Source organism: Camponotus vicinus, unplaced genomic scaffold (assembly GCF_025532165.1).
Source record: "Camponotus vicinus isolate PSW18456_S1 unplaced genomic scaffold, iyCamVici1.0 SCAF_4, whole genome shotgun sequence".
In the NCBI taxonomy this organism is placed as follows: Eukaryota; Metazoa; Arthropoda; class Insecta; order Hymenoptera; family Formicidae; genus Camponotus; species Camponotus vicinus.
Genome location: NW_028141976.1, coordinates 13345478 through 13368160, shown reverse-complemented (window position 1 = coordinate 13368160; position 22683 = coordinate 13345478). Strand labels below are relative to the sequence as shown.

The following is a 22683-nucleotide window of genomic DNA, read 5'->3' as shown; positions in this document are numbered from 1 at the left end:
AGATATATATTCGCGCAGAAATAATTTTGCGGATGATATTTTGGTCGTTAAAAAAACGCACTTTATTTCGAAAATTAAGTATCGTAATGCCGCAAATCGCGAAATATATTGCGCAATAACACAAGTGTTATAAAGCTGCGTAATTATTCCCGTCTCTCGAATTTGTGAATTTCAATTAAAACGAATCTCCACCGCGGAGATTCCAGTAAAGGTGTGATTTATTCTTAATTGCCTTTCAATGTAAATGTTCCTTCATTTCCATCGCTCCATCGATCGATCGATCGTCATTACGAGCCAAAGACAATGATATTTTCGTTAAGCGTGTTTGCAACGAATACTTTTCAAAAGCGACTGCGAAGAAAATCTCTTTACAAAGTTCATCTGCAGAGAATTTCTTCGTGAGCTGCATTTACAAAGAGTTCAACTGCGAGGTACATTAGTCGAGATTATATCCGGCAAAGGAAGTCGACCAACTTTCGAAGACACTGTTGCAACTAAATCTCTTCGAATCTGACGACATCCAAAGATGTCGAACTTGCGCGGAGTCAGCAACAAATGTACCAAATGCAACATGGTGGATCGTAAAGCGAAAAATATAATAGCACGGTCGAATGTTTTATCGCGAATAAAATATAAGATTTGCATCTCGTATAAATACATATGTAGATTGGAAACAACTGAGCCAGAGTTAACCAAAATTCTTTTCATTCGGAATACAAGAGATTTCGACGAAAATCTGATATGTTCCATCATGCCACTGTGCATACGTAATACACAACGTGCTTAAACTTTTAGAAGAAATATTTTTATTATAAATAAATTTATTATGGACACAAGATTATAAATAAATTTATTATGGACACAAGATTATAAATAAATTTATTATGGACACAAGATTATTTATCACGGAATATCGTATTATATATAATTAATTGAATGATGAAGAAATGAAAGACATACAAACTATCTCGGTAATAAATTTAAAATTAACACAGGCATTCCTGTTTTTTACATTCTATACATGTAACAAAATATAATAACGAATATAAAAAAACTTGAATCTTATCTTTATAATACATTTCATAAAAATAACCTGAAGATGAAGATAATCATATGTGTACGCATGTGTAATGTGTATATGTGTATATGTCAAGATAGTCTCAAAATTTTAATACTGATATATTCCCCAAATTTATTCTACTCTCGCAATCGTTTTAAATTAATTCATGATAATTGGTGGATTTTCGACAAGGATTTTCGTTCGCGATTTGAGAAATCGGAGCTGATTACTCCCATTTCAAGATAAATGGATCAAGAAAAGTCAGCCGGTTATCACTTTGCGGCTCCATTTCGAGACAACGCTCAGGCGACGTAATGAGTTACGGCGTCACGTTGGATTTGCAAGTGAGACACGTCAACCAGTTGCTTAGTTTGGATTGTCGTTGCCTTTGAACGGCCGAATAACGCTTTCGATTTATAATGTTATTAATTTTCTTTTGTCTTACTAATTACTTTCTTATTGCAGGAATTCAAACAGGAAGTAAAAATTCTTTTTAAAGCCATTAACTTTTATATAGGCATGTATACGCGCGCGTATGTCGAATTTACAAGTAAAATGACTTGTATCCAATTGCTATTTATTTGTTCTATTCTTTTCAATTTACACAAATATCTCAAATTCATCTTATTCAATTGTTGTTATATTTATTCTTTTCTGCTTTTCTGCTTGATTAATATATTCTTTTATATTATTATCAATAAAATTATATATATTTAAATATATATAAATGTGTATAGATGTGTATATGTGTATATATATATATATATATATATATATATATATATATAAAATAGATTTAAGTGAATTGTAAAAAAATTAAAGCAAGAGAGAGTTTAATTGATATTTATTATTGATACGTAAATCAATATTCGAATAATCAATACGAATTGATTGATACGTCGATACTTGTAAGAAATAAAATATCTTGTGTTATAGATACACGAATTTAATACAAAGAGGCAAGATACGTTGAGAGCAGATATCTATCAAACGATCGAATGACGCAGCAATATGTTTTTTTTTAGAGATACTGCCAACACGTTATATGTATAATTCTATAAACTTGTCTGCCAAAGTAAAGAGATAATGACAAGCTGAAAGTATATTATCTAATAATCGTTGTAAACTTATGGCGTATCCATGTCATACAATAGAATCGACAAAAAGATGCAAATCATTATCTTAATTAGGCTTTGGAGAATAAATCGTAAATGTAAATTTGTAAATCCCGTAACAAAGCTTATCCGATGGCATTCGTAATGAAATGTAATGTTTGTTGTACCATGAGATGTCGTTTGTACAATGCGAGCCCGAGTTGAAAGCCATGTAAACAATTTTTGAGAATATTACATTCTACAATATCTAATACTTGTATATTATGATTTTTATATTTTTCTCGACTTAATCGCAACATTAATTAATCATATACTCGTTGATTAGGAATACGAAAATAAATGTCTCGCATCGATTCCAAGAAACGACGCCATTCTAATATAGACGTATATGAAAAGGAAAATGAGACAGAAATCATGATTTACCGAGTTTTTTCAAGGTAATAGATTGAACGTTACTTAAGAACATCATAATCGTGAAGGATAGTCCGATCGAAGGACATGTGAGCAAATCTCAATGATACCTGTTCGTCCAGAATGCTGTTTATAATACTTGGCCGCGTTTACCGATCTCCATAACACGTTACCGATCGCTTTTACTCGCTTTATTACTCGCTTATACCTGTGCGCTTATATCGTAAATAACCGATTTACAGCTAGACCAAACTGATCCGTTGATGATAATCGGTTAACGAATCGTTATAATCGCGACATGCAAATGTTTCTCAATATTTCCAGCATTACACGAATCGATCCATCAACAGAGATTATTATCGGGATTTACCTTCCCTCTTATATTATTCTATACTTTTGATTTTCATAAAACTCGTGTTTTAACAATCTACTAATAATATGTCTACATATGTTAAGACAATATACGTAAACATATACCAATTGAGAGTTGGATACTTGCATGTTTGGCTTAACATTGCAGCGCACTAAAAAAATAATTTAAAAAAATCTGAATTTATTTTATACGAAATATTTCTACAAATAATACGAAAGCACGTTGCAAACAGTAAATAAACTTTCTAAACTAATAATATATAACTGTTTTTACAAGTGCAATTAATCATTCATCGATCTCTCGTTTCCTTTTCGCGAATAGAATACCGCTATCCGGTGCACGAAGAGACGGCGATATCTTGTCAGAGACATGAGAACGCAAGATGCAAAATGAAGAACAAAGTACGTGCGTGCGTGCGTGCGTGCGTGCGTGAAATGTTACATATGAATATTTACCGGTAAGATTATCACCGCGTTGCTGTGGCCATCGGAAAGAAGGCCTGGGCTGCTGCTTGCTGCGCATATCTCCCGTCCGGTGCGGCGGCTCCGAGCCGCTCGCTTTTCAAACGATCGGAGACCACTACTTACCTGAAAGAGAACGAGATAGAAATTAGGTTGAGATTTTGCTTTTATTCAGACAAATTTTTTACTTAATAAAATATGTATGAGATCAATGACATGTAATCGAACAAGCAGATCGTGCAACAAGATGTATCAGAATTTGTAACTGATATAAAAATATCGTCCATAGACACGATAATTCTTTAGAAATATGGTATTATACCTAAAAATCTATTGTAAAAGTCATACGTTTCCTCGATTTGTGACGGCTATAAAACCAATATAAAGAAAAAAAAGATACAAAAATAGAACGAACAATACTAAACTGAGGCAAAAGTTGGTCATCGCTTGATGACCATGTTACCTGAAATTTACAAAAAAGTACGGTAAATGGATTTCATAGATCAATATAGAATTTTCACAGTTTAGACAAGAGAGAAAATATAAAAAAATATAAGGCGATAGAAATCAAGAAAAATATTCCAGTATATTTACATAGTGCATAGTATAAAGTATTATTTATTATGCAATTATTAATTCTACAAGAGTTTTTTCTTCTTATAATAGCCAGTATATTTTAAAATACCTTCAAACTTTATCGATCTTTATATAGTTTTATTTGATATTGTCATAATTTATCTCAATCTCAATTAAATATATGTATCATGATGTATGCTAACTACATATTAAATGAATTATGCTTTGGTGATATAAGATAAAGTTTGAATTCGAAACATAACTTTCTAAAACTTTCAAACAGTCATTACTAAAATGCAATCAACGTAATATAAAAAAAAAATTAATATTATATATAAAACTAATTTTCTTTTCTTGTCAGTCAGTTCCTCATAATCAATTTAATTTCTAATATATATAATTTTAAAGATAGCTTAAATTAAATGCGAATAATATATTGGCAGTGTCAAACACCGATCGTTGCTAAGAAAATCCTCGCTTTTTCACAATGTCAAATTATCCAATCGACGCAACGTTCTCGTGATTCTCGGAAAGAAGAGAAAGTCAACCTTCCCGACGGATTTTTACAAAGGGTGCCAAGCCTAGGATCGCGCCCCGCATCGCAGTTCATACTCCCCCCTCCTCCCACTCATCCCTTAACCACCCCGGTGCCGACCATCGTAACCAGCCGTATATCTTTCCGGCGTACGCCCTCGAAAGCGGCCGCCTTTGTTTCAGATATTTATGAGGCGTTTTAATTCGCACGCCGCGTCACCCAGCCGGCAGGGGGGTTGCCACCGTACGAGGGCCGGACGAAGATGGGCGCGGGGGTGCTGTACGGCGCGACGGAGCGGGGCGCGAAGGCATAATAGGCATAAGGGTGCCCCGATAAAACGTCAACTTCCCCCCCCCCCCTCTCTCTCTCCTACCTTCCCTTTTCCAGACGTAGGCCATAAGCGCAAACAAACTCTCGCTCGTATATCTCGCCTCAATGGTTTCTACGTCGGTGCGCCAGGGGCGTACTGTATCGTGCCTCCGTCGCTCTCCTTTTCTGCCCCCACCCTTCTCCTCTGAAACCCCTCGCCACTTTCTACGTCCACCTTCACGCAAGCCGAGAAAATTCCTTAACCCATATTCGGACAATATATCGCTCACATGTGTATACTGATTTACTATAATACTCTTCGAAAGCGGAATCCGAGAGAGGATTACTTTTTTCTTTGGATTATTCATTTGTTGTATAACGCGAATGATTGAGTTTTTTTGTCTGTCGTGAATGTTTTTGTATCATGTTATATTAATTAGTCTGATCTGATTATAAGATTGATGTTTGAAAACGTTGCATGATTATCATCTTTCGTACAATTGCTTTTTAGCAGACGAAAATAGAAAATAGAAAGTTCTATTACGTATCCGATTACAATCATTTATTTGTAATCTATTATTTACATTTTCTCCCTTTTTTCTCATTATAATATAAATATATTACATCTTGAAAATATTTAGCAAAAACAAAAAGCACGATTTTATTAAATATTGAATGTTAAAATTATTTTATCTTTTTCATACATTTTGAGATAGCGTCTTAAATCAGTGCGAGACTTTTCAACATTTTTCTCCGCTACATCAGAGTGATCAATTTAACTACAATCGCCAGTACGATTGCGTTAATGAGTTCCGACTAAGTGCACGTTTTTAGAAACACGTTACATTCGTCTCCCTGATCCACGATCCTAGTCTGTACGTTCCTTTACAACACCGACGTCTCCGTCCACCTTCCATGGTCTTCCACTAGCAACTACTTCCACCTCATCCCTCTCGTTCTCTCACCCCCTCACTAGGACACACGCTGGAGAGGCAGCCGCACTCCTGCTCATGCTCTTCTTTACGTACAGGCGAGTTTAACAGTAACAGTACGTCACCCTGTCACTCTTTCTCTCCCTCTTCCTCCTTCAATCTCACTCTCGCCTTCTCTTTCTTCTCTCCTCGTAGCGTCTCGCCCTATCTTCTTCCCTAGGTCGCTTTCTCTCTCTCGCACTCTCCTTAACAGCCTTCACTCTCTAAAAGCCTGGGTGTGATCTATGGCGGGACGTTGCGTCACTCGGGGAACAGATGCAGGGCTCGTATATTACTCGGCCATATCTACAAGCAAGACGGCGAAGAGGAGAAGGGACGAGAGAGAGGGGGTGTAGAAAGGGCGAACCTTGCCGTACGGTCAAAAGAATGGCGAACGTCACAAATCACTCGGCTTTTGTGTGACATCCAACCCTCGCTCGAATTTTTTACTTTCCCGGGATAAAGAAAATTTACTTGTTGACGAAGAGAGATTTCTACTAAACGTTAAAGCACGCGAAGGATTGTTCTAAAAATTGGATTTGTCGCGGAATTTCGTCTCGTTTAGCGACTGATGTCATTGAAGGCAAGTTTAATCTCTTTTGCTGCGAAAAGTTCATTTGGACTCGACGTAGCTTTAATTGCGTCAAAACTAACATTGGTCGCCCAAGTTTATTCTCAAAAATGTGTGAATATTTTTACGAGTGAAATTGATTATGTGCATTGAATTTGAGAGCCAACGCGAATATTTTTCCAACAATGCTTGCAATTTGAATTATATTAACATCGCAGTATTGTAAAAATATTTTATAAATATTTTGCAAGTAATAATGTTTCGAAATAATCGAGAACGAGCGACAATCGTTCCGATCGAAAGACAATTATATCTCTGGTACATTTTGACTTGCGCAAATTGATAAGATGCCAAAGCAATTGTATCTGGTTCGCGTAAATCGAGCCTGTCGTTCGACTAATTAGGACGCTGTTCTCGATACATATCGCAAGATGTCGATGTTCTACCGAAATAAGTTCTCGCTTTTCGCGAGTGCGCGGACAAAAGGACGGAAATGAACGAAACGCAGCGAGAATTCCACTTGCTCCACGTGCGGGAGCATCTCCGTGTACATGCGCTCGTGGAAACACTAGCCAGCTGCCTAAGTAGAGGCGGAAGGGAGGACGAGGGGCGAGAGAAAGAGGGAGACCGAAAACGCGCGTCGGTAGAGTAGACGCTTCGAGAATCTCATAAATCAGGTCAGGGTTGGCGACGGGGGTGGCTGCCGCGGTGGTTGCAGCGAGAGGAAGCGAGGTGGCTACAATGCGGGAGGGTTGTTAGGTAAAGGTCGACGCACAACAGTCCCATGCTGACTACGCGCGGTGACGTACGCGCATGCTCGTAAAATGCTTGGCGCCAATTCCATTCAACGAAATGGATTCGTATGACGAGAAGGGATGTCTCGAGTGGATCTTTTCGAGAGACGATCCCGTTGTTGCGTTTAAAAATTGCGTGGAAAAATATATTACGACGAGCAAGTAGATCAAAGCGAGCTTTGAATAAGATCCATCTAGCTGCTGCAAATTAAGCTTATTATAATTAAATTAATTTAGTTTATTATAATTAAATAAATACGCAGATTTAGAACAGAATAAATCAACTTGATACTATTTATATAAAAATATATAAAAAAATTGACAAAAATACAGACAGAGAGACAGAGAAAAAGAAAGATATAATAGAGAGAATCTATGATTTCACTATGACTACAAGTCTACAAGGGATATTTTATTACTTGGCGATAGATAAATCAAACATTGATTTATGAGCATCTTAATAAAAGACTAAAAGAGTTATCAAATATATTACTACTCTATATCTTGCAATATATATCCAGAAATATATATCATCATATTACTTATCATTGTCAGCTACGCAACATTCATTAGTGCCAACAACATAAAGTAAGATAAGCATAAAAAGAATTCACATGTACATTTTTCTTTCTCTTTTTCTGTCGATCGATACATGAGACTCGACGAAGTAGTATAGAGGGAGAAGAGGGAAAACAGCTATGTCGGAGAAGATTCGGAGGGACCCCAGATGGAATCAGTGCAGCAGTTCGGAATATTGGAAAACGTCGGTTTGTGCGAGAAAGAAGAGAAAGACCGGGAAACGGCAGAATGCGAGTAGGGCAGTATTTATGACGCGTACGTGAATTCTAAGAACATTGGGGATAGCCGTGTTCGTGTCACAGCATCGCTGAAGAAAAAGAACAAAGGGACGAGATACGTGAACAACTGGTCCAAGCTTCTACATAAGACTCAGAGGCATCAACCGGATTTAGCGAACATGAACGCTCAACGTACATGTTCCAAGTTACATGGCTAACGACGATAATAAAGTGAGAGCGTGCTTTAATGGGAAGTGATAATCAGTCGTCGCTAATCTAAATCTCTCTTCAAAATTTTCGACATTTTCTTCCGGATCATAAAATTTGATTGTACGCGTTAATTCAGTAAAAAAAAAATTAAAATTGATTACACTTTATCTAAAATCATTAAAACAAGTATATTCAAACAAAAACAATAAACAGACATTCACTCAATGTGATATATAATTTTAAAAATAATTAACAATAAAAACCGGAAAAAAGGGGAAGGATCCGAAATAGCGAAACATTTAAATCCACGTCTCGTAAAGTAATCGAGCACAGATCTCAAAAATAATAAAAAAGAAAAAGTGACAAAGTTGGTGAATCTAGAATAGTGTCGCGAGCTCCGAAAAGCCATCGTCGAGGATAAGGGTGATCCAACAGATCAAAGATGCACGAAAAGGGCGAGGAATCGGTGCAGCATCCAATTGATTCATTGGGCGCGCGTGCCTGGTTTTAATTCACCAGAATAGAACTCGTTTCCTCGGCATGCCAGACCCGCGACTAATCCATCGAGCGTCTTTATTGCTGCACGACATTTATAAAACGTCAGAGAAGAGACGAAAACTGCCGCGATCGCGTCCATTCGTCACCGATTATAAATCGTCAGCTTCTCTCTCTTTCTCTCTTCTTGTTAGACGTTATTAGAACTGTCCTCGTTCACTTCATCGCAAAGAACGACACGCCATCATCGCGATGAGCGACGACGAACAACGACGATGCGTAAGTATCAAACGTCGTATATCATGTTTCAGTTGACGTTTAGTGCATGCAAAAGATAGTCTTGGACCGAGTCGATGGAGAGAAATAGGTATTCGTTTCCGACAACAACGCTGACAAGTTATATTAACTGTACAAATCTTTGGTAAACATAATTTCCATCGTGAGTTGGACGAGTTTGTTGTCGGTGAAATCAAAGTAATTGCAACAACAAAAAAAACATTGATCGTGATTTAAAAATATTTCATTTTGTTTATCAATGCTAATCGTATTTTTTTTATGATAAAATTCAAATTTTAAAATAATATTTAATAGGTAATATTTATATAAATGTACATTTTTAGAAAATTTGATATACTTTATAAAAGTGTTTAGCAATCAAATTGTTTGTCCCATAAAAGCATTGCAATTTAGACTGGCTTGCATCATATCAGAGAATAAGAAAGAAAGCTATAATGAAGAAAAAAAATAAACGATTTTCGAAGACAAAAAAAGTTTGCATTATTCTCGAAATAAAGACGCGATTCACACTTAATATTTTGTCTACAATTATATTTTAATCGCATATATTTTTAATTTAATCATATTTTTCTTTCTCCATAGTGGAAAAAATTGATTTTTCAGAAAAAACGGAGGTACATCCGTTGGTTAATAATTATATTCGTGCGAATAGTTTATTTAGTTGGCGGGTATCCCGAGCCATTGCGTACAAGGATGAGATGAGGGCAGGAATGGAGGAGAGGGAAGGAGAGCGGGAGGATGAACTCGTAGTAACCGGGCCAGATAGATCCGCCGCATTTTGCTGGCGAAGGTGTAGCGACGATAAGGTGCTCGTTGCGCTGAAGCGTCCCTAGGTGGCCCGAACGTCGTCCCGACGCTCTATCCCGTACACGTCTCACCGCCCCGTGTAACGACCGTCGGCGGTACCAACCCTGGAGCATCGTCGACTCCCGTGTAATATCGTGCTCGCGCTTCCTGCCGTCGTTATCCCGATTTCTCGATGTCTATGAACGAAACTTTACGTCGGTGCCGAGTGCACGTATACGCGCGTGCACGTGTGAAAAGCTCGCATCGAACGAGAAATCTTCGAGGTACCGCTCAGGGTCTTCGCAAAGAGAAAGAGATAAGAAGAGATGGAGAGAAGAAGAAGCGAGAGAGATAAAGAAAAAGATATAGGGGAAGGGAAACGAAGCCCCTTTAATACTCGCGCCGATAGCTGAGTGTTTCGAGTAATTGGGAAGGTAAAACAGCCTTCCGACATGCACCGGGTCCCTCTTCGTCCTCTTATTCCCGTGACGCGATCCTTTTCTTCTATGTATTTCTCCCGATGGCGAGCGGAAGAACGTGCCAGCCAAGAAGAAGGCCTTCCACTTTCTGAGTTTTCTCGTTTCTAAGATGCGCTCGGGAGGAAGACTCTCGGTATCAGCCCCGGGAGAGCGAGAGCGCTAATTAAAGAAGCCGAATCTACCTCTTTGGAGGATCCCGCCATGGCGCGGATCGAGTACCTGAAAGATCCTTTCATGATTTCGAGAGTAAGGTACGTATCTTCTTGGGTCAAGGAGCTTCTACGGGGTAAGAGCACCGAGGGTTAAGACCATTATCGTCCCTCTTCTTCTCTCAAGAGTCAAGCGCTCCTCGAGCGGCGAGAGTCACGAGTAACGAATAGTTGCCTTCGTCTACCACGAATGGAATCAAACCACGATTTTTACTTGCTGCGAGCCGAAAAGAAACGGAAAAAATATATGCAATTAATTTTCTATACCTTTAATTATTTTGAGAATAAATTATAACAGAATATGATTGATTCTTAAATATAATATTACTATTTAATATGATATAGTAATATTATAATTTTTTTAAATCTCTCTCTCTCACAATATTATACACTATAAACAACGATAATATTTATCGAAAATGTCAAGTTAATGTATCACTCTTTATCTTTACTTTAGAAATAGATGCAATATCGAGTTTTATAACCCAATAATATTTATACAATCATATCTGCAATTCAATAAGCATCAGTGCCAGTGTATTATTTATGTATTTACGGCAATCTCTTATATTTTCTTCATTTTGGAAAGAAACGTTATAGCGTAAAATTTCAGCCATAGCCTTTCGTAATAATTAGTCCCAAAGTCACGTATGCTGGATCGAGTATAATTTACAATTCCTCGATCATTATTCGAGAATGGAATCGATCGAAAGTGCTGCTAATAATACGTGCGAGTAGATCACTTTTTACGATCACTGATCAAAACGATACCTAATCGTCGCGCGTATAGTCGACGAAGTTGGGGAAAGAGGAGGAGGGATGAGATGCCTGGCGCGCCCCGGTGATTGCAGACTCTCGTGGTACGTTCTAATCGCCATAGATGAGCCTGGATAGGCCGCCCTCGACCTTATTATTACCGCTTGGCTCTCTCGATTCTGTGCGCGTGTCCCATTACGTGGACGATTATTTGACTGGTCGGTTGCGGCCGAGCCTTCGGACGAAAGATCAGACAAGGCGAAGAAATCGAGATGGAGGGAACGGAATGAGAGAAAGGGGAAAACGAGAGGAGACGGGTAGTCCGCGAAGGGGCAATTGGTATGAGAGAAGGAAGAGTGAGAGTCGGAAAGAGAGGAAGAGAGAGAGAGAGAGAGAGAGAGAGAGAGAGAGAGAGAGAGAAAGAGAGAGAAGGACAGAGGAGAGCAAGGTAAGTAGGTATAAAGGAGCGTAACTGGACGTGAGTTCAATACATGGCTCTCGAGCACAGCTGTCACTGACATCGCCGCAATTCGAAACTGACCGCGACAGCTAACCTCGGTACCGCCGAACCACAACGGCGGAAACTTATACCGGCCTTTCGATTGATCCGTCTAGGCCACTCACCATACGCCGAAGGGGATGGATTAGTCGGCCGATCCGCCTCGTCGCGCCGAAATCTTCCTCGGATACCTTACGCAAGCTTCTTGAAACGAATGTCGGTGACGTTTAGGGTACTCTAAAGCGAACACAAAACTTAATGAAAGAAATGAGCGGCATCAAAAATATCAAAAATCAAAAATATGAAAAATTCCCTTAACTTGAAATTGATAGCCGAGTTTGATCGAAAACATGGCTGAGATTGGATGATGTGACGATAATCGTGATTAAACTTATATATGTATAAATAATATAATTGTATAATTAAATACGCGTATAATTTAAAGAAAAATTTATTTAATATTGCTCGATCGACATTCGCGGATATTGCAGGATATCGCGATGATCTGATTCATATCAGCGGCAGGTAGGTATTGGCAGGTAAAATCACGGCGAGAATCGAGAATAATAAAAATGGATCCACCTAGAACGCCCGGGAATTAGGAACTATAACGTTGGCGCCCTTCGGAGGTTCCTCTAATAGATGTACGCCAAATAAGAGGATTCGGAAATGGCGTAGTCATCGTAGCTCGAACCGGAGAAAAGTTAAAATCGCGGTAGGTAGTCCTCCTTGGACGAGCTAAGAGCAGGGACAGCCTGGGTAATAAGAACGAACGCGATAATAGCGAGGTAGAGCGGCGCGTCGAAGAAGAGATCGGAGAAAGAAGAAAGAAAGAAAGAAAGAAGCGAGGAGACGAAGGGGAGAGCGGCAGAGGTACCCGGTCAATCCTTCGTGAGGAGAGCGAAGAGGTGATGGATGGAACGTCAGTCATGGTGCAGCCATCAATCTCCCGTACCTATACCTTTATTATTTATTATTCTTGCCGTTGTGCGGATACTCCTCCTCGGACGCTCTCTTTCTTTCCCTCGCGAGCATCGGCGCAGCCCAAAGGCCGCCAGTGACGAAGCAACGCTTCAGGTATATGGTACACATGCAACGCTATGCGCAAACTACATCTCGTCAAGCGATGGGGAAGATCTTCGTCGCGACTTGTTTGTTACGACAGAGCGATTCCGGAAAATTAAATTTTCAAAGTTCGAGTTAAATCTTGTAAAGCTGAATATCTCGTGCGGTTAATTGTATGACACGAGGCCAAAAGACATTCAGATTCTTATTTTGGCATCAAAAATTTTTATAAAGAATAGTAAAATATAATTTAATATCTAAACTTGCTAAACATGCGTTCTTCTGAAATAATATACAATGCATAATATGACGTTCTAACAAGCTGTAAGTGAATAAAAAAATACACGCGTCATATTTTCGCAAAAAATTCTACACACGTCATTGAAATCTTTAAGATACATTGCAGCAAATTAAAATTCATTAAAGATAGATGGTCTATAATTTTCTTCAACATCTTTATACATTTTATAAGTAATTTTTTTTCGCGAAAAACGAAGTAGAGGAATCTTAATCGAACGAATGTGTCTCGATGAAACTTTGAAAGAAGATTATTTATAGTTCTTTGCTCTCCGAGTTAGATACGACAAAGGGAGACGGTGGTTGATGCATAGTGCCGCCCCTATCGGTCCTTTACAAATACAGTCACGCATACAGGCGTTCGTATGACTGCGCGAACCTTGCGATCGCCCCTGCTGCGTCACGGAACAAATGCGCGTTCGGCCAATCATCGTCGTATCCACGATGACGATGACGACGTAGAGGATGACTCTCTGCAGCTGTCAATCCTGTAGAACCGCGGGGACGTCAAGACCTTCGGCTGGTCACTGAGCCGTCAGGGTGAGACTCTTTGGATGGAAATCATGTTCATAAATCAAGAAACTTTTACTTCATCAAAGACAACGAGCTTACGTCGATGACGATCTTTTTTCAAGCAACAGATCTTCATTTATCTACGTTGAAGATCGCGACTTGCAATTTACAGATGCGCCTTTAGAATATATAACTCGCGGTAAGATAATTTGCGATAATATTAAACTAAACTAAAATAAATCACAAAAATAAATATTATTTTTACTAATAAATAAAACCGCAAGTACTAAAAATCTATTAATCATTGAATTAATTTGAAAGAAGCATAACTAAAATATAAAGTTTTGTTATATATTTTGCGCAAAAGAGACAATTCTTGAAATTCTTAATTTGTCAAAAAAATTTCTCCAGTTGCTTGTAGGGATCATTTTTATTCCAATGAAACAACTATTTCCGACACTACTGTTGCGGATGTATATAGAATATATTAGAGTATCAGAGTTAATTTACATTAGTATTTTAAATGATGGTTATCAATGAATAGTACGACACGATAAATGTGAGAAGCCTATAATTATGCGCAAATACTTTGCGGAGAATACGCATTTACCGTTAACCGCATTTATAGCTGTCCAGCACTGTCTGTACACACGTGGTTTGTGCAACCGTTTATTCAAACACAATAGCAGATTCTTACGAGTGGGCAGTTCAAAAGGCCCTCGGGATTTTTTTTTCAAGCGACATTTTATGTTTCGACACTTGGGCGATCGCTCGCTCGACAGCTTCCATCGATAGACTATTGACTACTTGGTTCCAAACGCCAAAGTATCGACGAGGTCGAATGCACTATCGCTGCAATTTCGTATTTCTATTCTCGCGTTCGCCAACAAAAAAGAAAAATAACATTCTTAGATCGACGCGACAGCGTGATAGTAATTCGCAACTGCGCCGCATGTTTAACAAGTAATGAAATCTGTTGGGCATTAACGGCAAATGCTACTGTTCGTATATATCAGTCAATCGTTATGAAGTACGTGTACTAATCAGCAAGGTACTCTAATTTGGAAAGAAATTGCTCATAGAAAATTAGAACTTATTATAAGATGGGAACGTTTATACAGCAAATGGCGCAAGTTAACTTTTTTCCTAGAAAAGTTACGGGACTTATATTATGGCAACATATATAGAAAGAGCATAGTCACATATGCAGTAAATTTGTTTTCTTTTTCTTCAAATTATACAATTATCATTATTTATGTCTTGAAGACATTTTTATATTAAATTACTTTTAATTATTCAAACAGTCTTTTACATGAGTTCTCAGCTTGCTTTATCGCATTTTTTTGCAATTTCTGATGGAAGAAAAAGATCGCATATTAAATAATTTCATGTAATAAGTATCTAATTTCCATTACTAGTTTCTTTCATCTTAAAACATAACTTTATATAATTTTTATATTTGATTACAAATATTGAAATTATATTTATTTAAACAAGCTTCTTAATTATAATGTATAAAACTGTAAATTTAGTATCAAAAGGTCAGTTAAATTAGCACAAAAGAAAACAAAAAAGGAAAAGTCCAATTTGCTCTTGACCTTCCATAGATCAAGTTTCTCATCGTCTTATTGCAAAGTCACACTACAGTGATTCATCTGTATAGCAAGATCGATCGTATCTCTGATTCCGTTCCTTCGATGAATCGCTTTCGAGAAATTTTTCGCGATGCAAAAATAACATGGTAATAACATATGTCAATCAAATCAAATAAAATCGCTTGTGCGCAAACACAAAGTTTATTAATTGCCTAAGCGCGCTAATAATTAAGGCCTTTATCTTTTTTTACTTTAAAAGAAATAAAAGAAGAATTTCCATGTGTATATTAATTTGTTACGATTGTTTAGAAATTGTATAAAAATATTATCAATATTCATTATCAATATTCATAATTGAAACGAAATCCGGATGTAAAGAGTCATTATCTGCAAATTAAAAGGAAACAAGATTGGTGTACGCGGCGCGAGGGGTGATAACATTAGGGTACAGAAGCGCAAAAGTCGGCAGCTTAGTCGTTTTAAGTTTCTCTAGTTATTTAAGAAGACATCAGGCAACTCGATCTTCCAAGCCGGATGCCATACCGTAGGATACCTGCACCTGAGCCTCTTAAGCGTTTTTTTCGCAAGCTAAACAGGTCGCTTATACCCGTTGAAAAAAAAGCGCACAGTGACAGAATTTCACGTTACAATTTTGATCAAAGCCCGGACGTTTAAGTTTAAACCTGGAAAACCTATACTTTCAGAATCAATATTTTATTTACGATACTTAAGATTTTAAGTAATTAATATTAATATTTTTAATAGTTAAGAGAGAGAGAAATTGTATTTTATATATATTATAATAAATATTATAGATAAAAGAATTGGTAAAAGTAAGGGTGTTGGCACAAAATTGTATTGAAAAAAAGATGTAATTCGTTATATTACTAAAATATAAAAGGGAAGATTCTAATAGAAAGCGCGTTTTTAATTCGAAATATATTATATATATCCATTGTTCTATTCAAGTTATCAAACTTAAAATGATGGCATAAATAATGCGCCAGATATACGATGTAACATTTATGCAGCGTACGTACGCGCGATAGTAAATTCAAACCTGAATTCAGACAAAAATCAAACTTGCGCGAGGCTCGATGCGGGATTATTGGTGCCGGATGAATTTTTCATGAGGTCCGCGCGCAAATAAATTGTTTTCCCGGTTGTACATCGTTAATTGTTAACGTGAAGTAATACGCGGATCGGCTATCAATAATTAACTAGCAGCCAGGTGCAGCACGATCGTGTATACATGTGCACCCGCGCACGTATGCGTGTGTGTTACTCATTAATATTTTAATTATTGAAAATGTGCGCGCGTCCGAATGAGCACAATGTACGTGTGTACGTGTATAGGCGGATTAGGATTTACATGATTTGAGGCAGGTCAAGATCGGCGGTCGGTTACGCCGGCGTATAACCGATATATATGGTAGTAGGCGAGCGCGGGCATAGGCTTCTCCTCCATTCATACTTAAGCGGCGACGGTTATGAACGGGCGCGCACATTATGTAATGCATCGTCGGCAAGAGGTCTTTTTATATCCTCGGCGTAGCTAAACGCAAAAGACCGTGCTCTCTTAGCTCTTGAAACTTTCATAATAATGCATATCGACAGGTACTCGATGATGCACGGATCGCTCCTTCTCCTCTCTCTCTCTCTCTCTCTCTCGTTTCCGACGCGCATCCGTCGGATTTGCGCAAACCGCATCACCTTACATCCGTTTACGCGCGCGTGCTTCGACGAATTTATGCATTCCGTTATAAAATATATGCGCCGCGTATTTTGGAAATGACACGAGCGCAGCTTTCAAACGTCGGGCGAATTTTAATGAGACGTCGATATTAATGTGATAGAATTATTATATAGTTTACCGACTCGTTGAAAGAAGCGATTCCATCGTACGTATCATCAGTGATACATATAGAATTTCCCAGATGCCCCAGGACCTAAAAGTTGGAAATGCTATCGTAGTAAAACCATGTATCGATTATACCAGTTTTAACCGACTCGCACATAGACCCGACAATTTAAAAAATTACTAGAATCGAAATTATCAATGTCCGATACATTTCCATTTCTCTGGGAAGCTAAAGAGCGTGCGAGAGAAGAAGAGCGCAAAAAAGAAGTATCTCCCAAAGTTTGGCGGGCAACACCTGCTCACCCATAGATTCGCTGTTGCGTTAAATCAGAAATAATGAACCGTGAGGTATCGGCATCTTCTCGAGCACGACTGACGCACCAACTGTCGTTCTTGGTTCGCACCAAGTCGCATCAATCCGGCTCTTACATGCAGATGCACGATTATTGCGCAGCCACACTTCATCAGCTGCCATCGATGGAGTGCGACGCAATATACGTTCTCCCGGGCCAGAGCCCGGTGATCGCGTTATTAATGAATTCTGCGGTTCAAATCGACTGCGGCCAAAGCGAGCGAGAAAGAGCGAAAGAGCGAGACGCGAGGAACCGATCGCCTCGATGCAATCGGTTGCCCCGAACGAGTTTTGAACGGGATGGAAGAATAGGTGGCGTGTAATATACGACGACGTTTATATTAATGAGAAATGTGCCTCCGGGAGGAGACACGTCGCCCTCTCCTTCCTCCGAGGCCGCCAATCATCGAGGTCGCCAACCGACGACCAACGTCTTTTATTGTTGTTATTATCAATGCGTCGGTCTTTCCGTCCGCGACCCGTTATATCAATGTCGAGCAATCGTCGATCGTTAGAAACGGCCGGTAGTTAACGGTCTCGCCGGCGGGATCGGCGAGCACGAGAATGATTTAGACCCTCCGATTGCCCTCGCGGCGACGCGATCTAAATTACGACAAAGGAGAGAGAATTCTTGCGCCTGGCGATTCGATTGTTTAACAGACGCGATTACGCGCGTTCCGACAAATATTTCTCCTTGAATGCGCCCCGTTCGCCAAAATGTCAACCGACGACAGTTTATTATATGATAAATTGCATTATACGAGTAATTTACACCGGCAGAAGTGTATAATGAAATAATAAATCATTCGCGTTCGATGACAACTGCAAATCTGCATAGAAAATGAGGCCCTCGCTGAAAAGTAATAACTATGCAGTTTCAGAGACTTGTTGTCATTGTATATAACTGCGTTGCGTCGTAGAATTCGCGGACTCGCGCGCGCGCGCGCGCGAACGCGAGTTTCCTCCTACGCTATTTTATCTCGAGAAAATTGCGTGGAAAATTTGCAACCGCCTCTGAATATGTTAAAATAGCCGCGAGATCAATTACAATTATTGATAGTCGTACGTCGGTTACACGCGAAATTATGAAATCCGCGGATCGTATCTGATCGCCGATGCGTGGAAGCGGGTTAATTGGAATCGCACTCGCAAAGTCGACGCGGAATCGATCATACCGGTCCGATGCATAGACCGGTCGGTCGCCGATCGCCGGTCGCCGGCTCTGTCCGCCGCTAATCGATAAAATTATGACGAATGGCACCTCGTGACGAAGCTTCAAGACGTCGGCGGGGTCTCTCGTCGTCGAGGAATTGGGTTACACGGTCGATGAGTCGATCGTCGGAGCCAGGGAACGATCGATCGTCGCGTCGTAAACTCGAGTGATCGCTCTCCCAACGACTCATCGATCGGAACAAAAATTCGAGACAAAAGCACCGCAAAGTGCCGCAACACAATAAAGATTTATAGACGCGCCACATGTGTCGGATTTTTAAATATTTCAACGGATTGTACGGCGATCATCTCGATTGTGAGTGATTAATTTATACAAGACTGACGTTACATACATATATACATGTATACGCCGACTATATGTCGCAATATGCTACTTGGTTTGCGCTTGTACTTATCACTGAATAAAAACCTATTTCTGTCTACGAAGCAAGGGAGATCGATATCGTCATTTTGCATTAATATACAATATCAATGTCTCATTATATTTAACAAAATGTCTGCGCTCTATATTATCTTTCCTGCTAAATTATTTTATATTCCTTTTTTCAATATTAAAAAATTCAATTCTTTTTGATATCAAGTTGCATGAAACTTTGAAGAACTTTGCAAGAGAGAAAGAAAGAGAGATTGTCGCGCGAAAATAAGCAATTTAGCTAATATCTATGTGAAAAATAATATAAAAATATGGCAAATGTCGAAAATGTGTTGACGATAAAAACAAAGAGAGCGAATAATCCGTCGAATTAAGACACGCGGTAATTATCTGACGAAACACTTTGATAACGATGGAGCGGAATCAAATGATCTTATTATACAGATATACAATTGCATTGTGTTGCACGGCTGCACCAAGTTACTTGTTATTTCATGTAGGAAAGGCGAGCTGAAGGTGACAATAATATCACCTGGAATTATTATCGGCGCCGCAGTAACGGGGGCGAGGTCCGCGCGGTACAATGTTCGTCAATCGATCGATTCTGCCTGCCTATCAATCAACCTTGTCAAAAATAATCGATCGACGTGACAATTCGAAGCTGACTCGCCTGGTGCCGGCGAACCAGAGCAAACACCAAAGTAACCAATCAATCAAGCCAGACCGGTCACGCGTTTTCGTTCGACTACGTAATAGAACGAGTCACAAATATACAGGGTGACACGTTTGTATTTAATATACTGTACGAGCCAAGCGCACGATACGTCAAGTGATTTTTTTTTAATTATATCTGAAACTGTCGATTCATTGCTGCATATTATATATATTAGTATATGTACAGTTGTGACATTATGTATATACAATTTATTCTTGTACGTTTTATTGAAATGTATAGTATCTCTTTGTTACTTTGTTAAAATATTGATCTCTTCAGAAACGATAGATGTTATTTTTGTCAGTACTAAATATGGTCAAATTATAGTGCATATTAATCTATATGAATTTGAAACTCGTTAAATTTTCCAAATGCATGTTTTATTCTAAAACCTTATACTATTTCTATAAGGATATTAATAGTTGTATGGAAAGCTAGCTGCGCGAGAGAGTGTCTAATTATATAATAAACTTTACAATTACATATACATACAATTGTAAGAAATGAAATAATTTAATCAATGTAAGAGAAACATCCTAAATATATTTCTATTTAAAATAAAAATATATCTATATGATAATATTAACTGCATTATTACATAATGTAAAATTAATTCCATTATAAGAGAAATGTTAAAAAAACAGAGCATAAAATATCACCAAATTTATTGATAGAAAGAGAGTAATAATTTCTCAATCAATTATCTTCCAAATAAAATACTTATTTTTCGAAAATATTTAATGAAAGAGCCAGAATATCGTGTCCCATTTCTCTCACATGTATTAAAATAGTGAGAGAAAATCAATAGTGAAATCAATGGGAAGATTAAACAATGCGTCTCAAACAACTTACAACTTTGACGATATACTGGAAAAATTTTCACACTAACGAATAACTACTTTACGCCAAAGCGAAAATGACATCATCAATTGGATTCATTGTCAGTTTGCGATATAATATACGATACAAATACGCGCAATCGATTGGAATAGAGGAGCACGAAGAAAGACGTAACTCAATGTTTATAGAGAGATGCGACGACAGCCTACGATCACGCGTACTTGGCGCGTTTCCCTAAACCCACGAGCTCATTACAACCTGTCTTGCGGAAAGGACAATCGCTTCTCGTGGTGTCGTCGGCTCCACCCAGACGACGTCGTCTGCGTCGTTGTCGTCCTTGTTATCGGCGTCGCGCTCAGGTGAGACACGCGTCCTCGGAAGGCAATGCTCGCCAGTTCCCGCCACCAAACTTCCCACACGTGCACGTCGCGTCGCCGTGTAGTGATTCACCGGCTTACACGCGACTCCGGTACCGTTACACGTGTGTAGGCACACCGGACTACACGTGTGCGCTTCGCTAGAAGGCATGATCCGGTCGAGGCGGTAGCGTTGGCGTTGCCGCAACGTGTACGTACGTTCTACAGTGTCGGCCGAAAGTCTGACAATGAGATTGGTACATGAGCAATCGCGGAAGGTGAAATCAAATATTCGATGTAGGATCTATCATGTTGTGTTTCTTGTTGCGATGTAGATGCATTTTTCTATAGCTCTTCTTTTATACTTTAAATTGTTTCGCTCATGTATAACGTGGTTGGTGTACAGACATTTCTTTTGCTTTCTCGATGCAATAATTTTTAAATTTTAAACGATTCCAAGACAAACGCGAAATCTTAATTCTCTACTTTAACTCATTCCACAAATATGACCCCCAATTTAATATATCTCTCAAAATATTTGTCTCTGTAATATTATATGTTTCTCGCGAGTGATCTCTAATTTTTGACTGATATTGTACATAGTAGCTCGAGACATTTCGCCACATTGTTGTGAGATCCTAGATTCTCTCAGAATACTGCCCGTCATATGGAGTGAGAGGAAGCGAGAGAGCGAGAAAGGCAGAGGGAGAGAGAGAGAGAGACTAGTGTGTGCATGTGTGTGAGATCTATGCGTTATGGGCTACACTCGCAGCATTGTATATACTGTTGCTGACATAATGCGCGTAATTATTATCCAATGTTATCAGCGCGCTTCCTTGTTCGCGCCTGTAAAAGTGCAAGATGCAAGATGCTGTCGCGTACAATCACCGCAGGGAAAAGAGTGAATGAATAAGCCGCATCGTCTCTACGACGTTTTATGAGCGCAATTATCATATCGATGTTGCATGGGATAATCACGTGTACTTGGAGCCGGTTGATCTTTCAGTAATCGTTAACACTGCCGTCAATAGCCGATCGATAAATCCGCGGTAACCGCACATGAGGATCGCCAAGTATCGAACGTTATTTCATGATGTCTCGACATTTCTAAGATGAAGTGAATTATCATTAAATATACATGTAGAAAGGGAAAATTTATCAAATATTAATTAAATATATTTTTAGGATTATTAACCCTTGCTCTTCAATGTTCTGAAAAACTATTTATACTTTGTAGAGTATTATGCAAATGCTTGCGTGTCCAAGTATTTCACCACAACAATATATAACGATATGAAAGAACAACCTCTCTAATTTTGTTTCCATGTTATAATTCCTCGTCTCGCGTAACATTCCACTTATATACCAAAGAATCATTTATCGTGTTTAATACGCAATGAGCGCATACACCGTGTCATATCTAGTCATTCCATATAAGGAACAAGTGGATATAATTCCACGTGCAAAGATTGAGTCATCAATGTATAGACATATTAAACAAGCAGAAAAGCATTGTGATAAACGAGATATGAAATACAAGTTGTGCATAAAATATTTGACATTTTATAGTCGTGTTATCGGAATATTTAAAACATATGATACATATTAAAATTTATAAAGATATATATATATTCTTTTTCTTCTTCAAACGTATATATGTCTATTTCAAATGTTTTCGAAATTATTTATTTCTATAAATACGTACAAGTATATATTTTTAATGTTTAATTATTTATGTATAATTATGCATAATTTTTTTCTATTAAACTTTGATCGCTC

General features: G+C 38.5%; 2 protein-coding genes across 10 annotated transcripts in view; one reads left to right on the top strand and one right to left on the bottom strand.

The window, feature by feature from the left end:
• The window catches only part of Arm (armadillo), a 309699-nt gene that overhangs the window by 134148 nt on the left and 152868 nt on the right, over positions 1-22683 (top strand). The window lies entirely within an intron of this gene.
• Tio (zinc finger domain-containing protein tiptop) overlaps positions 1-22683 on the bottom strand; it is a 139214-nt gene that overhangs the window by 43625 nt on the left and 72906 nt on the right. For 5 of the 9 annotated variants that reach the window (XM_083096010.1, XM_083096009.1, XM_083096012.1 and 2 more), the window contains one exon: positions 3415-3546. The exons of the other annotated variants lie outside the window; for them this stretch is intronic. In XM_083096010.1, coding sequence (XP_082952136.1) covers positions 3415-3481 — 67 coding nt within the window. In that variant the 5' untranslated portion in view covers positions 3482-3546. The remainder of the gene's footprint in view (positions 1-3414; positions 3547-22683) is intronic. 9 annotated transcript variants of the gene reach the window in all.